The 22,438-nt window shown below is 36.4% G+C and overlaps 1 protein-coding gene across 7 annotated transcripts in view; it reads left to right on the plus strand.

The window, feature by feature from the left end:
* The window catches only part of ZFR (zinc finger RNA binding protein), a 75,383-nt gene extending 58,754 nt beyond the window's left edge, over window positions 1–16,629 (plus strand). For 5 of the 7 annotated variants that reach the window (XR_004349136.1, XM_032626192.1, XM_032626191.1 and 2 more), the window contains 3 exons: window positions 12,011–12,122; window positions 12,241–12,338; window positions 15,020–16,629. Coding sequence is in view for 5 of the 7 variants with exons in the window: in XM_032626192.1 (XP_032482083.1) it covers window positions 12,011–12,122; window positions 12,241–12,338; window positions 15,020–15,199 (390 nt within the window). In the remaining 2 variants the exon portion in view is untranslated. The remainder of the gene's footprint in view (window positions 1–12,010; window positions 12,123–12,240; window positions 12,339–15,019) is intronic. The other 2 variants (XR_004349135.1, XM_032626193.1) reach the window with 2 other exon arrangements.
* The last annotated feature ends 5,809 nt before the right edge of the window (window positions 16,630–22,438 follow it).

The raw sequence follows: 22,438 nt of genomic DNA on the forward strand, positions 1-22,438 counted from the left end.
AGGTGTACAACATAGTGATTTGATATTTTTATACATTATGAAATGATTACTGAAATAATGACCAGTTATGATTTGTTACCAAAGTTATTACAGTATTATTGACCATATTCCCTATGTGCACTTACCTCCCCTCTGACTTACTTACCTTAAAGCTGGAAGTTTGTACCTCTGAATCCCCTTCACTTATTTTGTCTGTACCCCCAGCCTCCTAAACTCTAGCTTTTTATATTAACATTTGTCTGGTATGATTCTGTTTGTTTCCTTTGTTTTCTTCTGCCCTTTCCCATAATTCTTATCCTTTTCTTGTTCTTTTTTATGTGTGAATGGGTTTCCCTCTGATTATTTATACAATTAGTTGTTGCCCTATTTACAGTTTTTTGTGGTATTTTCATCTATTTGTTTAACCATTTTAGGTAATGTTTGTTAACCTCTCATCTATAAAAGCTGAGAAAATTATCACTTCTTCGTACTCACATCCTCTTTTGCGTTTTTTGTTATATTTTCTTTTTTTCATTAGTTCTTTAAGAATGTATTAAAACCTGTTTCTTGATTTATGTCTTAATGTATGCTGACTCCACTTAGAAAACAAGGAAAGTTTACACTTAATGCTTTTTTAAACCTTGAAGGTTTAAAAATAACTACATTTACCTTCTGTAGTCATATTCCCTTTGTTTAATGTTCTGTATCTGAATGGTTTGATGCCAACCATTAGATCTTTTACTGGGGCTTCCTCTTTTTATTTCTTGATTGACTGCATTATATCATCATATAGTTTTTATCAAAAAATGTTCTAAGTTTTTAAAAAATAATAAAAAATAAAAAAATAAATAAATAAATAAATGTTCTAAGTTTTTAAAATTTTTCTCATGTTTGAGAATCTTTGCTAGTTACCATTACTTTATTGAGAAATATATTGTTAGGTCACAATTTTTCCTCCTCCATTTATTGGTGTTGCTCCATTATCTTCCAGCACTGAGTATTACTAAATCTAAGTCCAGCCTAATTTTTTTGCCTTTACTTTTTCTACAGGCTGCTGAAAAATTCTTTATCCTTGAATTTTAGTAACTTAACCAAATTATGTCTTGGAATCTGTTGTTCAATATCAGCATTTCATTGAAAACTTTGTCCTTTTTGCCCTGCAGATTTGACAAATTATTAATATGATTCTCTGTTTTCAGGGGCACCAATTATCCTTATATTGCATTGCCATTGTCCTACGTATCTGTTATCTTTGTGATTGTTTTAATCTTTGTTCTCTTTCCTCTTTTGTCCCCTATTATTGTCTCTTTGGCAGTAATTTAGTTTCCAACTATGTCCTAATCTTCTTTGTTATTTATAATTCATTATTCTATAATAATGTTATTTTGCATTTCAGTTTGCTTAATTAACTGCAGTCTTCCTTTTCATCTCAACTTTGAGCTCTTAATTTTATTGGCTTTTTGTATTTATCAAGTTCTCGATTACTCAGAATGTTAGCAGGTTATATCTTCATTTCCTTAAATTAAGATTCTTCCAGAATAGATCATATTTTAATAGATACTTTTTAAAGCACTTTTTGGTTCACAGCAAAACTGAGCAGAAAATACAGAGTTCTCACCTACCCTCCTCCACTATACATACATAGCCTCCCCCTCAATATTTGCACCAGAGTGATACATTTGTTGTAACAAGTGATACTACTTGTTACAAGCAGTGACATACTATTATTGCTCGAAGTCCACATGGCTGGGTTGGGTCTTTGTTGCTGCACGCAGGCTTTCTCTGGTTGTGGCAGGTGGGGGATATTCTTTCTCTAGTTACAGTGCACGGGCTTCTCATTGTGGTGGCTTCTCTTGTTGCGGAGCATGGGCTCTAGGCATGAGGGCTTCAGTAGTTGTGGCACGTGGGCTCATTAGTTGTGGCATGTGGGCTCAGTAGTTGTGGCGCACGGGCTTAGTTGCTCCTTGGCACGTGGGATCTTTCTGGACCAGGACTCACACCCATGTCCCCTGCATTGGCAGGCGGATTCTTAACCACCGCACCAGCAGGGAAGTCCCAAGAATAGATTTTTCAACTCTATTTTTCATGCTGTATTCCTCCCAAATGCACAGATGTTGTGTCTGGTTTGTTTCAGTTTTTTCATCTCGTTAGTGCTTAGCATTGTCAGTTCCATTACAAAATCATCCTTTTATGCTGAGACAACCAAACAAGAACTGTCTTTGAATGTATCCACACCTTTTAAAATACTTCTCCTTTTTCTTCCCCCATGAGCTCTGCTTTGAGGATTGCTTATGGAAAGGAGTAGGGTTTGGCTGCATGTAAACCTTGGGCTTTTTTTGGGCCACGTTACATGATTTGCGGGATCTTACTTCCCCGACCAGGGATTGAACCCAGGCCCCAGCAGTGAACGCACTGAGTCCTAACCACTGGACCACCAGGGAATTCCCAGACATGGGCTTTGTCTCTCCTGTGTCCTGATTGAATGTGCTGTGATAGTCTGTGAGGTGGATTCCATTGGCACACCTTTATGCTTCAGGTTTCAAACCCAGGATGGCCTCCTAGAGGCTTTGCTTATGCAGAATCTGCTCTGTTTGTTTCCTAAACCTATTTATCATTTCCTTTCAAGAACAATTTCTATTTCCCTGAACCAACAGAGGGTTTTGGGTATGTGAAGCCTCTTTGGGACACTTGTGTTGAGAATTCACAGCCACCTTTGATATTAATTTTCCCCTGCATCTTACTCCTTTGGAAGCTCTTACTCCTTTGGAAGATCTTACATTATTTAGTTTTTTCTTTTATCTACATGTTAGTCAAATGTCTATTTATTATTAGATATAATTAGATGTGGATAATTGGAATTTTTCTACTCTTCCTTTCCTGTCTTCCACAAAGAGTCTTCAACTTGGTAAATACCATTACAAGCACTTGTCTGTATAAAAGATGTTTTAAGTGATAGAACACTGACATCACAGGGCAAATAACTAACATTCTTTTAGCTTGCAGGAGAATCAGCAAGTTGTACTTGGACTGTATCATCTCACTCACTTTAGCTTAAAAATAATAACTCAGCACTTAGCTACCCCATAACAGAAACCATCTACTTGAGTACATACACATCCCCAAATCACCAAAAGCTGTTAGTAAACTTTTTTTAAGAAGACTTGACAGTTCTGGGACTTCCCTGGTGGTCCAGTGGCTAAGACTCTGTGCTCCCAATGCAGGGGGCCCGGGTTTGATCCCTGCTTAGGGAACTAGATCCCACATGCTGCAACTAGGAGCCCACATGCCGCAACTTAAAAGATCCCGCATGCCTCAACTAAGACCCAGCATAGCCAAATAAATTTTTAAAAATCTTTAAAAAAGGACTTCCCTGGTGGCTCACTGGTTAAGAATCCGCCTGCCATCACAGGGTACATGGGTTCGATCCCTGGTCCGGGAAGATCCCACATGCTGCGGAGCAACTAAACCTGTGTGCCACAACTACTGAAGCCTGCGTGCCTAGAGCCTGTGCTCAACAACAAGAGAAGCCCGTGCGCCGCAATGAAGAGTAGCCCCTGCTCGCCGCAACTAGAGAAAGGCCATGTGCAGCAACAAACACCCAATGTGGCCAAAAATAAATAAATTAAAAAAAAAAAAGAAGGCTTGACAGTTTTTATTAAGAATTGTTGAGTATGAAATAAAGTGCTGTGCATGTGCAAAAATATAACATCCTACACATGGACTTAGGAGTCGGAAATTTGTCATGCATGTATCAGCCTTCACCTGTGTCCACTGGAATACAGAAATGGCTTTTATACAGACAAGTGCTTGTAATGGTATTCATAAAATCCTATTTTAGTAGCATAAACATTTTTATCTGTAAAATTGGAATAATAGTTGTATCTACCACCAAGAGGTGATTATGATGATTAAAATTGGTTAATGTATGTAAAGGCTTAGAACAGTGCTTAGCATCTAATATGCACTCACTCAGTAAGTGTTAGTTATATAATGATGAAGAGGCTAACTTCACTACTATTACAATTAGTTGACCAAACTTCCTAGGGTTTGATATTTAGATTGTTTCCAGTGCATTGCAGATAAACAGCTTCACTGAATATTTTTTGTGTTTTCATTAAGTGTAAGAGCCCTATTGTAAATCTTTAGTACTGACATTATTGGGTTCATTAGTATGTGGTTTTGAACTTGCCAACTGTGTGATTTTTTTTTTTTTTTAAAGAAGGTTTTACAGGTATACACTACCACCAAATGAAAGTACCTGTGTTACCATAATCTCCCAAAGTATTTTTTTTTTCATAGCCCTTTACCTGTATCAGAACTAGAAACTACTATCCAAGGAAACTAATAATGTTATCTGTCTGGATCAGTTGTAAAGGATATTTATTGAAATACAGTTGTCTTTAAAAAAAAAAAACAAAAAAACAGGTTTGAGTCAGTAAGACCTGGGTTTAAATCCTAGCCCCTTAAGCTTCTAGTTGTATGACCTTTTAACCTCTTTAAGGTTTTCTGTTTTTTTAATCTTTAAAATTGTGGTATAGTGGCATCTAGTCATGAGAAATTAAATGAAATCATTTATTTAAAAGTGCTTAGCATGGTGCCTGCCCCTTACTAAGCATTGTTCTTCTTACTACTATTAAAGATGGGAAAGAAAAATATATACACATGAATGTTTTTTTAAGCAAATATTATAATCCTAGGTTTCACATCATTTAATAGGTAATATTTAAGATATTTTCTTTAAATAACTTCAGCCACCAAGATGCTTCACATTGTAACCTAAATAATCATTTTCTTAATTTGATTCTGTTCATCTTTGATGTTGTCCTTTTACTTGTTTCTTTTTTTCCACATCTTTTTTGGAGTATAAATGCTTTACAATGTTGTGTTAGTTTCTACTGTACAATAATGTGAATCAACTATATGTATACGTATATCCCCATATCTCCTCCCTCTTTAGCCTCCCTCCCACCCTCCCTATCCCATCTCTCTAGGTCATCACAAAGCACCAAGCTGATCTCCCTATTCTATGCAGCAGCTTCCCACTAGTCATCCATTTTACATTTGGTAGTGTATATATGTCAGGGCTACTCTCTCACTTCATCCCAGCTTCCCCTTCACCACCCTGTGCCCTCAAGTCTGTTCTCTATGTCTGTGTCTTTATTCCTGCCCTGCCACTAGGTTCATCAGTACTGCTTTTTAAAATTCCATATATATGCATTAGCATACAGCGTTTGTTTTTCTCTTTCTGGCTTAACTTCACTCTGTATGACAGATTCTAGGTCCATCCACCTCACTACAAGTAACTCATTTTCTTTTCTTTTTATGGCTGAGTAATACTCCATTGTATGTATGTGCCACATCTTCTTTATCCAATCATCTGTTGATGGACATTTAGGTTGTTTCCATGTCCTGGCTATTGTAAATAGAGCTGCAGTGAACATTGTGCTACATGACTCTTTTTGAATTATGGTTTTCTCAGGGTATATGCCCAGTAGTGGGATTGCTGGGTTGTATGGTAGTTCTACTTTTAGTTTTTTAAGGAACCTCCATACTGTTCTCCATAGTGACTGTATCAATTTACATTCCCACCAGCAGTGCAAGAGGGTTCCCTTTTCTCCACATCCTCTCCAGCATTTATTGTTTGTAGATTTTTTGATGATGGCCATTCTGACTGGTGTTAGGTGATACCTCATGGTACTTTTGATTTGCATTTCTCTAATGATGAGTGATGTTGAGCATCTTTTCATGCGTTTGTTGGCCATCTGTATGTCTTTGTAGAAATGTCTGTTTAGGTCTTCTGCCCATTTTTGGACTGGGTTATTTGTTTTTGTGATATTGAGCTGCCTGAGCTGTTTATATATTTTGGAGATTAATCCTTTGTCAGTTGCTTCATTTGCAACTATTTTCTCCCATTCTGACGATTGTCTTTTCATCTTGTTTATGGTTTCCTTTGCTGTACAAAAGCTTTTAAGTTTCATTAGGTCCCATTTGTTTATTTTTGTTTTTATTTCCATTTCTCTAGGAGGTGAGTCAAAAAGGATCTTGCTGTGATTTATGTTATAGAGTGTTCTGCCTATGTTTTCCTCTAAGAGTTTGTTAGTGTCTGGACTTATATTGAGGTCTTTAATCCATTTTGAGTTTATTTTTGTGTATGGTGCTAGGGAGTGTTCTAATTCCATACTTTTACATGTACCTGTCCAGTTTTCCCAGCACCACTTATTGAAGAGGCTGTCTTTTCTCCACTGTATATTCTTGCCTCCTTTATCAAAGATGAGGTGACCATATGTGTGTGGGTTTATCTCTGGGCTTTCTATCTTGTTCCATTGATTTAGATTTTTTTGTGTGTGCCAGTACCACACTGTCTTGATTACTGTAGCTTTGTAGTATAGTCTGAAGTCAGGGAGCCTGATTCCTCCATCTCCGTTTTTATTTCTCAAGATTGCTTTGACTCTTCGGGTTCTCTTGTGTTTCCATGCAAATTGTAAAATTTCTTATTCTAGTTCTGTGAAAAATGCTGTTGGTAGTTTGATAGGGATTACATTGAACCTGTAGGTTGTTTTGGGTAGTATAGTCATTTCCACAATATAGGTTCTTCCTGTCCAGGAGCATGGAATATCTCTCCATCAATTTATGTTATCTTTGATTTCTTTCATCAGTGTTTTATAGTTTTCTGAGTACAGGTCTTTTGCCTCCTTAAGTAGGTTTATACCTAGGTATTTTATTCTTTTTGTTGCGATGGTAAATGGGATTGTTTCCTTAATTTCTCTTTCTGATCTTTCGTTGTTAGTGTATAAGAATTCAAGAGATTGCTGTGCATTACGTTTGTATCCTGCAACCTTACCAAATTCATTGATTAGTTCTAGTAGTTTTCTAGTGGCACTTTAGGATTTTCTATGTATAGTGTTATGTCATCGGCAAACGGTGACAGTTTTACTTCTTCTTTTCCAGTTTGTATTCCTTTTATTTCTTTTTCTTCTCTGATTGCTGTGGCTAGGACTTCCAATACTATATTGAAAAAGAGTGGTGAGAGTGGACATCGTTGTCTTGTTCCTGATCTTAGAGGAAATGCTTTCAGGTTTTCACCACTGATAACGATGTTTACTGTGGGTGTGTAGTGTATGGCCTTTATTATGTTGAGGTAGGTTCCCTCTGTGCCCACTTTCTGGAGAGTTTTCATCATAAATCAGTGTTGAATTTTTTCAAAAGCTTTTTCTGAATCTGTTGAGATGATCATATGGTTTTTATTCCTTATTTTGTTAATATGGTGTATCACATTGATTGTTTTGCCTATATTGAAGATTCCTTGCATCCGTTGGATAAATCCCATGTGATCATGGTGTGTGATCCTTTTAATGTGTTGCTGGATTCTGTTTGCTAGTATTTGTTGAGGATTTTCGCGTCTGTGTTCATCAGTGATTTTGGTCTATAATTTTCTTTTTTTGTGATCTCTTTGTCTGGTTTTGATATCAGGGTGGTGGTGGCCTTGTAGAATGAGTTTGGGGAGTGATCCTCCCTCTGTAATTTTTTGGAAGAGCTTGAGAAGGATAGGTGTTAACTCTTCTATAAATGTTTGATAGCGTTCGCCTGTGAAGCCATCTGGTCCTGGACTTTTGTTTGTTGGAAGATTTTTAATTACAGTTTCAATTTCATTACCTGTGATTGGCTGGTTTATGTTTTCGAATTCTTCCTGGTTCAGTCTTGGAAGGTTCTACTTTTCCAAGGATTTGTCCATTTCTTTCAGGTTGTCCATTTAATTGGCATATAGTTGCTTGTAGTAGTGTCTTAACGATCTTTTGTATTTCTGCAGTGTCAGTTGTGATCTCTCCTTTTTCATTTCTTTTTTTTTGTGGTACATGGGCCTCTCACTGTTGTGGCCTCTCCTGTTGCGGAGCACAGGCTCTGGACTCGCAGGCTCAGCGGCCATGGCTCACGGGCCCAGCTGCTCCGCAGCATGTGGGATCTTCCCAGACCGGGTCACGAACCCGTGTCCCCTGCATCAGCAGGCGGACTCTCAACCACTGCACCACCAGGGAAGCCCTCCCTTGCTGCTTTTAATATTTTTTCTTTGTATTTAATTTTTGATAGTTTGATTAATGTGTCTAGGCATGTTTCTCTTTGGGCTTATCCTGTATGGGACTCTCTGTCCTTCCTGGACTTGATCGACTATTTCCTTTCCCATGTTAGGGAAGTTTTTGACTATAATTTCTTCAAATATTTTCTCAGACCTTTTCTTTTTCTCTTCTTCTTTGGGACCCCTGTAATTCAAATGTTGGTGTGTTTAATGTTGTCCCAGAGGTCTCTGAGAATGTCCTCAATTCCTTTCATTCTTTTTTCTTTATTCTCCCTCACAGTTATTTCCACCATTTTATCTTCCAGCTCACTTATCCATTCTTCTGCCTCAGTTATTCTGCTATTCCTTTTAGAGTATTTTAAATTTCATTTATTGTGTGTGTTTTTTTTTTTTTTATTGTGTGTTTTTCATCACTGTTTGTTTGCTCTTTAGTTCTTCTAGATCCTTGTTAAATATTTCTTGTATTTCCTCCATTCTTTTTCTGAGATTTTGGGTCATCTTTACTATCATTACTCTGAATTCTTTTTCAGTTAGGTTGCCTATTTTGTCTTTATTTATTTGGTCTTGTAGGTTTTTACCTTGCTCCTTCATCTGTAACATATCTTTTTGTCGTTTCGTTTTTTGGGTTTTTTTTTTCTTTTTGATGGGTTGGGCTATATTCCTGTCTTACTGGTTATTTGGCCTGAGGTGTCCAGCATTGGAGTTTGCAGGCTGTTGGATAGAGCGGGGTCTTCCTGCTGAGATGAGTACCTGTGGGAGGCCTCACTCGGATTAATATTCCCTGGGGTCTGAGGTTCTCTGTTAGTCCAGCGGGTTGGACTTGGAGGTCCCACCGCAGGAGCTCGGGCCTGACCTCCAGCCTGAGAACCAAGATCCCACAAGCTGTGTAGCATGCCAAAAAAGAAAGAAAGGGAGGGAGGGAGAGAGAAGCAATACAATAACAAAGAATAAAAAACAGAATCAGAAAGATAAAAAAAAATTAGGAAAAATAAAATTGAAGCAACCAATTGCTGGGGGTTCCTCCCGTTCCCTTAGGTGTCTGTGGTCCCTCACGGGTGCCTGTTAGGCGCCCTAGTTTTCTATCCTTTTACTTTTGAATGCGTACATTTCAGAGTATATAAACCTCTTGTGTTCTACTTTTGTTGCTTTCTTAACTGTAGACCTCTGCTTGGAGAACAACCGTGTTCTATAGAAAATTAACATTTTTAAATTGCTTCCTTCAGAGCAAACGATGTCAAGGCAGATAATTGACTTAGTTTTATTGTGTGATTAAATATACGGACTTTCTGTATTCCATAAATCATTCATTTCTTTCTTGGTTTTTAGTTAGTTTCTACCTTAATATATAAGTTTAAATTACAAATTCCCACTTCTAAGGTCAGTCAGTAAGCAGATTTTGAAAAAGCTTTGAATTACTTGTAACATTTTATATCTTGGCATAGCTATATTATAGCTGATTATTTAATACTTATTTTTCTCTTAACATTCTCTAAAAGTACTTATAAATTTGAAGTATTTTGGGAAAGTTGCATATTTTAGGACAATTTTGTATTTTAGTAACTTGTTAATTACAAGCCTTGATTTCTTTTATTAGAAGGATTATTTTCATATTTCTTTCCAAAAGTATTCTGTTTCATAAACATTTATTGAGTTATTTATTTACTTTCTTTGTTGCTGTGCACAGGCTTCTCATTGCGTTGGCTTCTCTTGTTGCAGAGCACAGGCTCTAGGCATGTGGGCTTCAGTATTGTGGCACGCGGGCTCAGTAGTTGTGGCTCGTGGGCTCTAGAGCACAGACTCAGTAGTTGTGGCACATGGGCTTAGTTGCTCCGTGGCCTGTGGGATCTTCCCGGACCACGGCTCGAACCCGTGTCCCCTGCATTGGCAGGCGGATTCTTAACCACTGTGCCACCAGGGAAGTCCTATTGAGTATTTTCTACATACTGGCCACTTAGGTTAGGCAGAGGGGTTCAAAATAAATGACATCTGGGGGACTTCCCTGGTGGTCCTGTGGTAAAGAATCCACCTTCCAATGCAGGGGGCGCAGGTTTGACCCCTGGTTGGGGAACTAAGATCCCACATGCCACGCGACAACTAAGCCTGGCACCACAACTACTGAGCTCGTGCACCTCAACGAGAGAGTCCGTGTGCCGCAGACTACAGAGCCCACGCACTCTGGAGCCGCCTGCCCTGGAGCCTGTGCTCCACAACTAGAGGAAAACCCGCACGCCACAATGAAGAGCCTGCACCCAGACGAAAGACCCCATGTGCCTCAACGCAGACCCCGCGTGCCGCAACTAAGACCTGACGAAGCCAAAAAACTAAATACAGTAAAATTTTTAAAAATCCAAAATAAATGACACTTGAAAGTCCTTTAATCTTCAGAGATTTCAGTCTTTTGGACATCTGGAAATAATACATGTCTGGAAAGGAAAGGTGTTTATTCTACATTCATAGAGTTGTCTAGATAAGTGAAGCTGATTCCTTAAAATACTAAAATTTTTAAATGAAAATCCTTAAAAATTGTCTTGAACATCTTACTGCATTCTTCAGTTGAATAGACTGAACCATCTTAATTTTTTGTTGTAATTTACATTTATCATTATTAACATTCATTATTCTCAGATTTTTTTAACTTCTTGCTTCCAGCTATCATTTTTTATAGCTCTTAATGTGCACTATCTCTTTTTTTTTTTTTTTTTTTGCACTATCTCTTTTAATTCACATCTCTCTTACAATTTATTCCTAATTTGTTTGGGACTGAAGCCTCCAAATGTCCAGCCTTTTAAGAATTATTCTTACTTCAGAGATCTTAGTAATGGCCTCGGGGTGAGTAGGTGGATGTAGTTTTTACCTCTGATTAAATTTATGAGTTTTTTAAGTATATAGCTAAAAATGGATTCTCCCTAAGGTATTTTAAGTTTCAGTATCATTTTAAGGATTTCATTCTAGTTTGCAATCTATTTAATTTCTTTGAAGTGTTATTGGTGGTTTTATTTATCATTTAAGTAAAAGCTACAACTTGGACAAACCTTAAACATTATGCTAAGTGAAAGAAACCAACCAGATACAAAAAGTCACATATGGTTCTTTGTATGAAGTATCTAGAAGAGGCAAATCTATAGAAATAGAAAGTGGTTTAGTGGTTGCCAGGGGATGGAAGAAAGGGAGGATGGAGAATGACTGCTAATAGGTATGGAGTTTTTTTGGGGGGTGATGAAAATGTTCTGGAATTAGAGAGTGGTTATGGTTGAACAACTTTGTAAATGCACTAAAAACCACTGAGTGGTACATTATATCTCAATTTTTAAACTCTTAAGTGGAAACAAATTTTTCTAATAGACCCTTCAAAACACTTTCTGGATCTAAATCTGTACTTTTTTCTTTTATTCATTGGTTTAGATTTTGAGTCTCTCAAATGTAATTTACAGTGAAAGCATAAGTTGTGTTTTCCTTAAGGATAATAGAAGTACAGTTGTATGGTAAATGAAAATTAGATAATTGTTCGTACAGAAAACAAAAGTCTTCTTTACTTAGTAGAATACTGTCTTGCTCTAACGACTTAGTATCAGTAGGTAGGTGTTAAAGAACATATGTACGTGAGTCCTAAATATCGAAAGAATTTTAAGGACTGTCATATTTTAATAGGAAAGGATAACAACTAAAAATAACAAAAAACCTATTAATCTATTTTTCATTTAGCATAAATTATAAAATATTTTTAAGATGTCAATTATATAGTCTTATTATTTTTGTTTTCATTACTTAATATTTAATTTTGAGTGTTTTTATACTATATGTAATTTTTTTCTAATTTTGTGACTCGGTCTATGTTAACTTTTTCAATCTTTAAATTTTTTATTGACAGTTTTGCAGGTAGTTTGTCATTCTGGTATTTGAAAATGAATAATTCCTTTGGGCTGTAAGCTGTTAAGCACATTTTTATTTTTTTGTTTTTAGGCTATGGAGTTACTAGTAGAGAAAGCAATCAGTAGTGCTTCTAGTCCTCAGAGTCCTGGAGATGCACTGAGAAGAGTGTTTGAGTGCATTTCTTCAGGGATTATTCTTAAAGGTAAGTTTTACTTCATTTTTAATGTATGTTTTTGTGTTTGATGGTTGAATGAGAACTCTTCTTTATTTTACAAATGGATGATGATAATGCTTTTTTCTCCCTACGGTGATTGCTGTAGGTAGTCCTGGACTTCTGGATCCTTGTGAGAAGGATCCCTTTGATACCTTGGCAACAATGACTGACCAGCAGCGTGAAGACATCACATCCAGTGCACAGGTACCAGTGTGTTCCCAATCCCAAAGCTTTGTTGTATCACTGCCCTTAAAGTTTTGGTTTTTTATAATTGTCCTTTAGAAAAAATCACTGTAAGTAAACCCTTAGAGAGGATATAATTTAAACTAGATTTCATCAATGTAATCTTCAAGTTTATTATTTTAACTATGTGCGTGTCTCTTTAAGTGTATTATATAAATATAAAAATACAGCAGTATTTTCAGTGTCTCTAAATCTTGGTATTACGTTGTATATCAAGGTCAGTAGAGAAGCTATTTATGTCCTCTGTATGTACAGAAGTGATATGTTGTATGGTTTATGGAAATTTTTGTTATGATTTAGCCTTTCCTGCCACTGAAAAAGCCAGCGAATGTGGTAATTAAAAGTGTGGGCCCTGAAGTCAAGACTCCCTGAGTTTGAATAGCAGCTCTGCCCGCTCATCTGTAAGGGATAAGAGCAGTGTCTGTCTCAAATAGGATTGTTGGGAAGATTAAATAAGTTAACATTTCAATCAGTCTAAAACTGCTATTGCTTTCTTTTTTTGAGTCCAGAAGTGTACCAAGAGGAGAATAAGGTTAATCCGCCCCCTCAAAAAAGGAATTAAGTAAACCTTGTCTCCTTTGATATTGTTTAAAAATTCCAAGATGACTTTTTATGGGAATAATTTCAGTATCCTCAAATTTTGTTTGCTGCTAAATAATTTACAGTTACACAGTAGAAATCTCTCCTCTTGTTAGAATTTAGGAATATATATCAATCACATGCAGAACAAGAGCTTACAGTGTGCACTCCATCCTCAGATGCTATTTTAGTTTTCCTTACTGGAGTACTCTTCTATTTAGAAACTCCTAGTATTAGAAAAAGCTGATGATCAGTAGCAATATGTCTGTGGTAGAAGTGTATTACTATTCCTTATTATACACCAGATATCTTTGGATATTTTCTTTTAATACAGAAGAAAACATTATTCTGTTTATCTTGGGGAAGGACCTTTTGTAAGTATCTCTAAATAAAGAATCAGTATTCTGTTATGATAAATGTTCCTAGTTTCACTTCAGAAAGTTAACAGCCTTATAACTTAGACGAGATAGAGAAGTACCCAGTACTGCCAAAGATCCAGAACTGCAGGCTTACACAGAATGCTGTATCAAGTTCCAACCAAGATGATTTGGGGACTTTTCAAGGTTTGAAAAGCCAATCAATGTATGAGGAGACTTCTAAGGAACTAGAATCATCTAATCTGGAAAAAAGTTTTAGAACAGTAAATTCTCACTTGGATGATTGTAGTCAATAACTGTATCTCAGCTGAAGAAAATAAACAGGGATTAAAAATAGTCTGAATAGCAGCCACTGTGGAAAACAGTTTGGCACTTCCTCAATAAGTTAAACATAGAGTTACCATATGACTCAGCAGTTTGACTCCTAAGTATATTCAAAGAACTGCAAATATATGTTCATTAAAAAGTTATACACAAAAAATAAAAAATAATTTTTTTTCATTTATGCACAAATATTCGTAGAAGCATTGTGCATAATTGCCAAAAAGTGGAAACATCCCAGTGTATATCAGTTGATGGATAGGTGGATAAACAAATGCGGTATATTCATACAGTGGAAAATTACTCAGCCATTAAAAGGAATGAAGTGCTGATACATAATATAATGTAGATGAATCTTGAAAACCTTAATATAAGTAAAAGAAGCCAGACACAAAAAGTCATATTGTATGATTTCATTTATATGAAATGTCCATAGTAGACAAATCTATCAAGATAGAAAAGTAGATTCGTGGTTGTGAGGGCCTCAGGGTAGAGGAATTGAGGAATGACTGCTGTTGGGCCATGGGGTTTTTTTATGGGTGAGAGGTGGTGATGAAAATGTTCTGGAATTAGAGAGTGGTTATGGTTGAAAAACTTTGTAAATATACTAAAAAAAACCCACTGAATTGTACACTTTAAGGGGACAAATTTTATATGGGAATTATATCAAGAAATAGTCTAAACAGTTATATTGAAGGTTTAACTATGTAGTGAAAATTGCCATTTGATCAAATGACTGTAAAATTTCCTTATATTAGTTTAAAGGGTATATATCCCCCAGAAAACTGGGGAATTATGTCTCAAATACCTTGTGACACATAGGTCTTGTGACATTGATGCCTAACATATTCCTATGTATACATAGCCACATAGTGAAAAATCTTTTTTTTTAGTTCATGAAGTAACAAGTTGTAGAAGTATAATCCTCATTTTGTAAACATGGGGGGAAGTGTGTGTGTGCGCGCACACGTGTACCCCATGCCTGAGCCTGTGTACGTGGGCATCCACAGGAAAAGTGGGAAGATGAGTGAATATGAACCAAAGAGATGTTCATTCAATAAGTGAGACACTTTTTCTTTTGCTGTATATTGTTTTAGGATTTTTTTAATGAACATTATACTAATTTTTTTTAAGAATTATTTTTTTAACTTATGCTTTAAAAAACAAAACAGCATGTACACATTAAAGCCTGAAAATAAAAACATCAGAACATATGGAGTATTTCATTTGTGAAATTTAATATCGTTCAAGATGTTTCTTTCATTAAACATGCTTTTTTATATTGTCATTTGGGGCTATAAATCTAATAAGAATTAATACTGGTTTTTTAAATTAACTAAATTCTGACTCTTTTTGTTGTTGTAGTTTGCATTGAGACTCCTTGCATTCCGCCAGATACACAAAGTTCTGGGCATGGATCCACTACCCCAAATGAGCCAACGTTTTAACATCCACAACAACAGGAAACGAAGAAGGGATAGTGATGGAGTTGATGGATTTGAAGCTGAGGGGAAAAAAGACAAAAAGGATTATGATAACTTTTAAAAAGTTTCTGTAAAATCTGCAGTGTTAAAAGGCAACAGGTGCCCATTTATTGGCTGTTTTTCATTCATAATGATGTCTACTTTGAAAAAATTATCAAGAATTTAAAGAATTTCATGGAAGAACCAAGTTTTTCTATGATATTAAAATCTTTTAATGTACAGTGTTAGGTATTATATGAATGGAAAGACACCCCCCCAAAATTGTGCTCCAACTAGGGGAAAAACAATTGTTCTGATTTTTTTTCCCATTATTTTTGGTTTTATTTACTGGTTGCCCTAGCTCCCCCTATATTTGTGTCTTTTATTAACTAGTCCTATTAAATCTTTACTATATTTAATGCAGTATTTGTGCTCAGTTGCTATGTGTATTTTGATATTTTTATTTAGAGGTTTTGTTTGCTGTTTGATACTAGTTGTTACTTTGTGTTACAGATATCCTTTACCCTCTCTTAATATTTTACAGCAGTACGTTTTTTTGTAACGTGAGACTGCAGAATTTCTTCCTTTTGTTATTCTTTATGTGATAGATTACAACACAAAAAAGTTATCCTGCCATTTAAGTGCTCAGAACTCAATGTTTCTGCAGATCTTGTGGCATTTGTCTCTCTAGTGTGATATATAAAGGTGTAATTAAGACAGATTTCTGTTAATCTAATCAAGTTTGCTGTTAGTTGTGCATTAGCAGTATAAAAGCTAATATATACTATATGGTCTTGCAACAGTTTTAAAGCCTCTGCATAATTGATAATAAAAATGCATGACATTTTTGTTTTTAATACTTTTAAAATTATAATTTTAGGTTTGACACGTAGATCTTTGTACAGTTGACTTTTTGACATAGCAAGGCCAAAAATAACTTTCTGAATATTTTTTTTTCTGCATAAGTGGAAAGGGCATTTTTCATATATAAGTGGGCTAACCAATATTTTCAAAAGGAACTGTATCATTGTGCAACTAACAACAGTAACTAGCCCTTAATTATGAAGACGTTCATTATTGGTGTGTGTGAGATTACTCTAGCGACTATTACAGTATAATAGTTGAATTATCCCTCCCCCTTGTCCCCACACCCCATCGCCCAAATAATTTACAGTTCTATTAACAGTGAGGTTGATAGAGTATTACTGATTTTTAAAAATTAAGGTTATCTAAGGAAAAAAAACAGAAAATTATTTGGTGTGGCCATCTTACCTGCTTATGTGTCCTACAAAAAGCTAAATATTCTAGCAGTGGTGTAATGAAAAGTTACATCTTACTGTTGATATATGTATGCTCTGGTACACAAATGTCATTTTGTCACAGCACTACAGTGAAATACACAAATAAAAACTTAAATTCATATAATGACTTAACTGTATTATATGTTAGAATTGACATAAATACTTCTGCTTTGAAATGACGTATGCTTCAGTAAAACCATATTCAAATTTATTGGCTACTTACATCTTGTTATTTCTGACAAATGATGTTTCCTGGGCACATAATTTCCAGAAGATTGTGTAATTCAATACCATATTCATTCAATTTCTTTCTTGGGTCAGAATCTTCCCCCAGGCTCTTAGAGGACCAGGAGACTGTAGAAGACAACCGCTGGGGGAAGTAGCACGGGAGACTCTGTTTTTTCTCCCAAATTTTGTCACATACTATCTTTGTAACTCAAGCAAGCATCTTTTCTTTTTTTTTTAAATCTTTCCGGGTCTCATTTTAGTCACCCAGTAAAAAAAATTTGGAATTTTGTTTCTCACAGTTTTCTTACTTAAGAGAGAAGAAAAGAACTGACATTTATCACTCACTAATGACAGACACCATGCTAGGTCTTTCACACGTTTTCCTGTTTAAAACAAATTAAGAATAAGTGAAGGCGCTGTATTTCTTATTTTTTAGGTGAGGAAACTAAAGCCCAGAGTGGCTAATTAAAGTTAGTACACCAATTTAGTGACGGAGTTGAAATTGAAAGTCAGGTATCAAAGTTTATGCTCAGCATTTTGCCAGCCTGCTCCCTTCATCTTGCAATTAATTATGTTCTAAAAATGTTCTCAGCCCAAGTTCCAAATTTTTGCATTTAGTTTCAGGTGTCTTCATCCAGATATACAAGTGGTGCCACTTAAATTTTTTTTACGAAGATAATTATTTCAGTATTATTTATTTTTTGCGTGGCTTAATGGTTTTCACAGCTGTAGCTAGATTCACATTAACCATCTTATATGAAATAAAGTTGACTGGAGTATTTGTTAATATACAAATACTTCTGCTTTGACAGTTTTTAAAGAAAATTATAAACTTTCTAGTCAAAAGAAGCATTGGTTATCATGCTAATGCGTTCTTGAACCAGTTGTTTCGGCAATTTACTTATCAGTTTTCTCTGCATCTCAAACTAGCTCTCCTTGTTATTATAGTACATGCTTATGTTTCAGTAATGATAACCCAGATAAAACAAATTAATTCAACCATCCCCCAATTACATGATGCATTACAAATTAGATTTTTGTCTTCACCACTATTGTTTCTTCTATTTCTTTAAATAACCTAGTATTAAAAATGAAAACTTCATCTCTATCCAAAATGATTGTTCCCTTTCTTGTCCAATATCTGTCCTCAAGATTGAGGAGTATCAATGAAAAGGGTGGAGTGAAACTGAGTGAGGCCCTATAGGGCTCCCAGGCATGGAGGCCCTTTTGTCCCCCATTTTCTGTAGTCAGGTCTCCAGCCTCCATGACCTTCCCTGAGTTCCAAAGGGCAGATTCGAACAGAGAAATGTAGTTTTCTTCAAGGTCAGGAGCCCACTGTGTCCCCCTTTGCCTGGCAAAGAAATAAAGCTATCCTTTTCTACTTCACCCAAAAAAAAAAAAAAAGGAAAAGGAAACTTGCATAAACAGCATAAGAAAGGATCTCTGATTATTTTAAGTCAACAGTATTTTAAATAATTTTTTTTGCTTATTGACAAAGCATCAAATCTTTTGCATGGTCATGCTATTATGTTGTCAGTATATGTTGTGAATTTAAGTTATAAACAGTTACTTTAATGGATTCACCATCTTTTGTACTGAATTTGGCAGAGCTAACTTAAAAATTTTTCCCAATAAAGGGCAAATTTTATAGTGTCATAGATAATATTCATAGCAGTGATCTCAAATTTGTTCATGAGAGTCATGTGGGGACCATTCTAGAAATTAAGATTCCTAAACCCTAATTCCAGAAATTCTAAGGAGGGCCAGAATAAGCCTGAGAATGTGCATTCTAAGATGGACTTTCTCTTAGTTGTTTGAACGGATTGTTCATAACATGTTACAAAAGTCAAAAATTGTAAAGGGGTTTACGGCATAAAATACCTTCTACCTCCCCGTTTTCCCATTACGTGGTTCCCCTTTCCAGAGGCAGTGTTATCCATTTGTATATCCTTCCACACGTGGTCTGTGCACATGTCAGCATCAACATGTGCTCCCCTTTGTCTTTATACAAATGGCTGGATACAGCGTACATTGTTCTGAACCTTGCCTTTTCTCATTTAATGTATCTTGGAGTCTTGGAGGTTGTTCTGTATCAGTACACATAGGGAAACTGCATTTTTAACAAGCACTGTAGGATCATCCCAAATCAATTTTTTTCTTCAATTATAGGTGGTTCTGATGCAAGTTGTACATGGATCATGCTTTAATAAACATGCTTTACAGTTCAGAATTATATTTTAAGTTTAGTATTAAAGGTATTTTATGATCAGCTATACAACATGGCAATAAGTTTATTGCAGTATTTAGCAAATCATAATATCCCTATTCCCTAAGCAATTTTTTTGATTAATTGTTTAGGTAATTTTAGTAAGCTATAGTCTAGTTAATTTTAGTCCTCCTTTTTTTATTTTCATAGTAATCTTTATTTATTCACACATTTGATAAAAATGTCACAGGCAGGCGTGAAATCATTACAATAACATAAGTACAGACCAACCCCAAGTGCAGAGTCAAATGGCCAAAAAGCACATGAGCAGTGCACAGCTCCGTAATGTGTGTACTCACGCTACTCTCCCCACACCACCCACATCCCAGCAGTCACAGGCGCTACGTTCCGTTAGTCCTCCTTTATCTTGCTTAGTGTAATAATAGTAGATGTAAAATAAAATCTGCAAAGAGGAAACAATTCTGTAACTAAATTAAAACTTTGAGTAATATTTTTGAACAATGCTTAAACTGGTTCCATGTTAAATACAGAGCTACTCTATTCACTTTAATATAGTAAGATAGTGGTACTAGAGACAAAGGGTCTTTCAGTTTGGAAAGGACTGTTTAATCAGTAACCTAATGTGAAATATTTTTTTTTAATGTAAGTAATCTGTTGCATGAAAGTACGAAAAGGCAGTTAAGTTGATCCCAGCTAATTAATCACTCATAAAATACGTTAATGTTAAGAGAGTTCACAAGTAGAAAGGGAAAATGGCAGAGAACATAACTAGGGCTTGGATCAATATAGGCCCTATATTAAATAAATACAGGATAATGCAGTACGACAGGTTCCTGATGGGAAGAAGTCCAGAGTGTTGTAATTTACCTTGCGCTTTGCCATAAGCTGTTTAAAAAGAGCAAATTGTACTTCAGTGTGATATAGTATGCATTATACTGTAGACAAAAACAGAAGGCCTGCCTTTTGCTAATGCATAATGTGGAGGGCTGGAAGGGAGTTAAAACCTGCATTACCAATCACAGCTAATTTTAGTGAGCACTGGAAGCCTTTTTTTTTTGCGGTACGCGGGTCTCTCACTGTTGTGGCCTCTCCCATTGCGGAGCACAGGCTCCGGACGCGCAGGCTCAGCGGCCATGGCTCATGGGCCCAGCCGCTCCGCGGCATGTGCAATCTTCCCGGACCGGGGCACGAACCTGTGTCCCCTGCATCGGCAGGCGGACTCCCAACCACTGCGCCACCAGAGAAGCCCTGCAAGCCTTTTAACAGTGAAGGCGCATCCTTGTATCCTTTGTCTTAGTGATATCCAAAATTGAGAGATACACAGCCCTCCTACACTAGGCATTAGTCACACCATATCTGGAATCTGGTGTTCAGTTCTGGGCATTAATTTTAATGTGATATTCAAAAAAGAGTGACCAAGATAGTGAATTTGTTCAAAATTATGGCATGTAGTTGGAACCACAGAGCAGGAGGGACAAAGGATGATATGGGAGAGAGGAAGGATAAGTACCTTCTAATATGAATAGCTATAGGAAAAAACCGAACAATTGAAGAAATGGCATTTTTAAAAATATTAACTGCAACAGTAAAATGAACGGGGTTACTTACAGAGAAGTTGTTGCCGACCCCTTACGTTGTTCAAGGGTCAGCTGTAGCACTTTCCATGGTTCTATCATTGGCATCTTATATGTACATATAATATTCAATATCGATGCTATTGATAATCTCATCCACCTTCCAAGTTTCATCAGGTACTCCTTTTGTTACGTTTATTTCCAAATCCTCTCAGTCCAAACTCCAGTCTTCCTTTTTTCTTTCTGCCTCCAGTCTCTACACTATTCAACCTACAGCCCCCAGAATATTTTTCCTAAAGCACCAATTTGATCATGTCATTGCTCCTCAGAAGAACTTCAAGCAGCTCCATATCACTGTGCTAAAATGGTACATGTGGTTTCATCCTTGGGATACCACTAGGTGATAGGTATTCATTACACATGAGCAAACCAGGGTTTTGAGATTAAGTACTTTGCTGTTGCTATAATAAAGATCATTTGAATATCTCTTCTTGAATGTGTCCGGTCATCAGAAAGCTGTGTACTTGGAGAGTCCTGTTGACTTCAAATCCTGAACTTTTTTTTTTTTTTTTTTTTTTTTTTGCGGTACACGGGCCTCTCACTGTTGTGGCCTCTCCCGTTGCCGAGCACAGGCTCCGGACGCGCAGGCCCAGCGCCCATGGCTCACAGGCCCAGCCGCTCCGCGGCATGTGGGATCTTCCCGGACCGGGGCACGAACCCGTGCCCCGTGCATTGGCAGGCGGACTCTCAACTACTGCGCCACCAGGGAAGCCCCAAATCCTGAACTTTTAACCTTTATGCTATGTACCTTCTATAGATTTGTCCCTTTAAAAAAAAATTTTTTTTAATTGAAGTATAGTTGATTTACAAAGTGTTAATTTTTGCTTTAGTCAAACCTCTTTCTGCAGAATTTTAATGCTTAAGACGTAATGTACAAATAGATCTTAAGTATCCCAATTTTGGTCCACTCCAAAGACCTGCCCATTAGCCTTTTTTTCTTCTTGTAATTCTAACCTACAAAGCTATAGCTCTTTCAAAGGTCAGTGCTTAAGTAAGGATAGGAAAAAAGGAGGACAACTTCTACCTGAGCCAGGAGTCAAAAATGACATCTAATATACTATACCCAGGATGTAGCTGTGTCTCATTTGGCCCAAAGACTGTTAGAAACTTTCAGCCAATAGTAAAGATTTCACATGAAAATCCCAATTTGACTTCTCTTGAAAAAATGGAAGATCTGATGACATAGAGCATATGTTCCTATGATGAGAGTAATGGCTACTCCCTCTAGAGGATAAATTTAAGACAAAGCCTGTTCTGGACAGTTTACCAAAGCCTCTACTGTTCCCTATTTTGTCTACCAGGCTGGCCCTGTGGGCATTTGGTTTTATTATATTTCAGATCGTGGACTTTTTACCTATGGACTCTTCCAATCTGCATGTGCAACCACATATGTTAAACTGAGGGGCAGACCATCTCTAAAAGTACTGTCAGTTCCAAAATTCTTTGATTCTATAATCATGCGTTTCTCTCCTATATACTAGGATACGTGATGTCTCCCACACCTAATGTAAAGGACAGTCGTAAAGAAACACTTGATGCACTTCCTTCATTGACTGTTTCAAGAGAAATGTCAGGAAGGAGGCCTGAAATTGAAGCAAGCTACAGCCTCAAAGGAATCCTTTATTTCAGAGCAGAGATTAAAACCTATCTCCTAAAAATCTCACAGGAACATTGGAGCAGCCTGCCTGTCTTCCTGTCTGTTCTTTGGTTGGATTAAGAGAAGGAAGGAGAAGATTTCAGATGGCAAAATTCTTAATTATATGTGTTCTTAATTTTTTCCTTTTTATGAAATAGTGCACATCAAAAGAGATAAAAAAAGGAGACGGCTTAGTATATGGTGAAGTGGAAGGGGAGATACAACTAAATTATTAATTGAAACCAAATTTATGAGTTCCAGGTACTGATAAGATGAAGTAAACACCCTCCTCCCC

The sequence above is a fragment of the Phocoena sinus genome, chromosome 3, assembly GCF_008692025.1.
Source record: "Phocoena sinus isolate mPhoSin1 chromosome 3, mPhoSin1.pri, whole genome shotgun sequence".
Taxonomy (NCBI): domain Eukaryota; kingdom Metazoa; phylum Chordata; class Mammalia; order Artiodactyla; family Phocoenidae; genus Phocoena; species Phocoena sinus.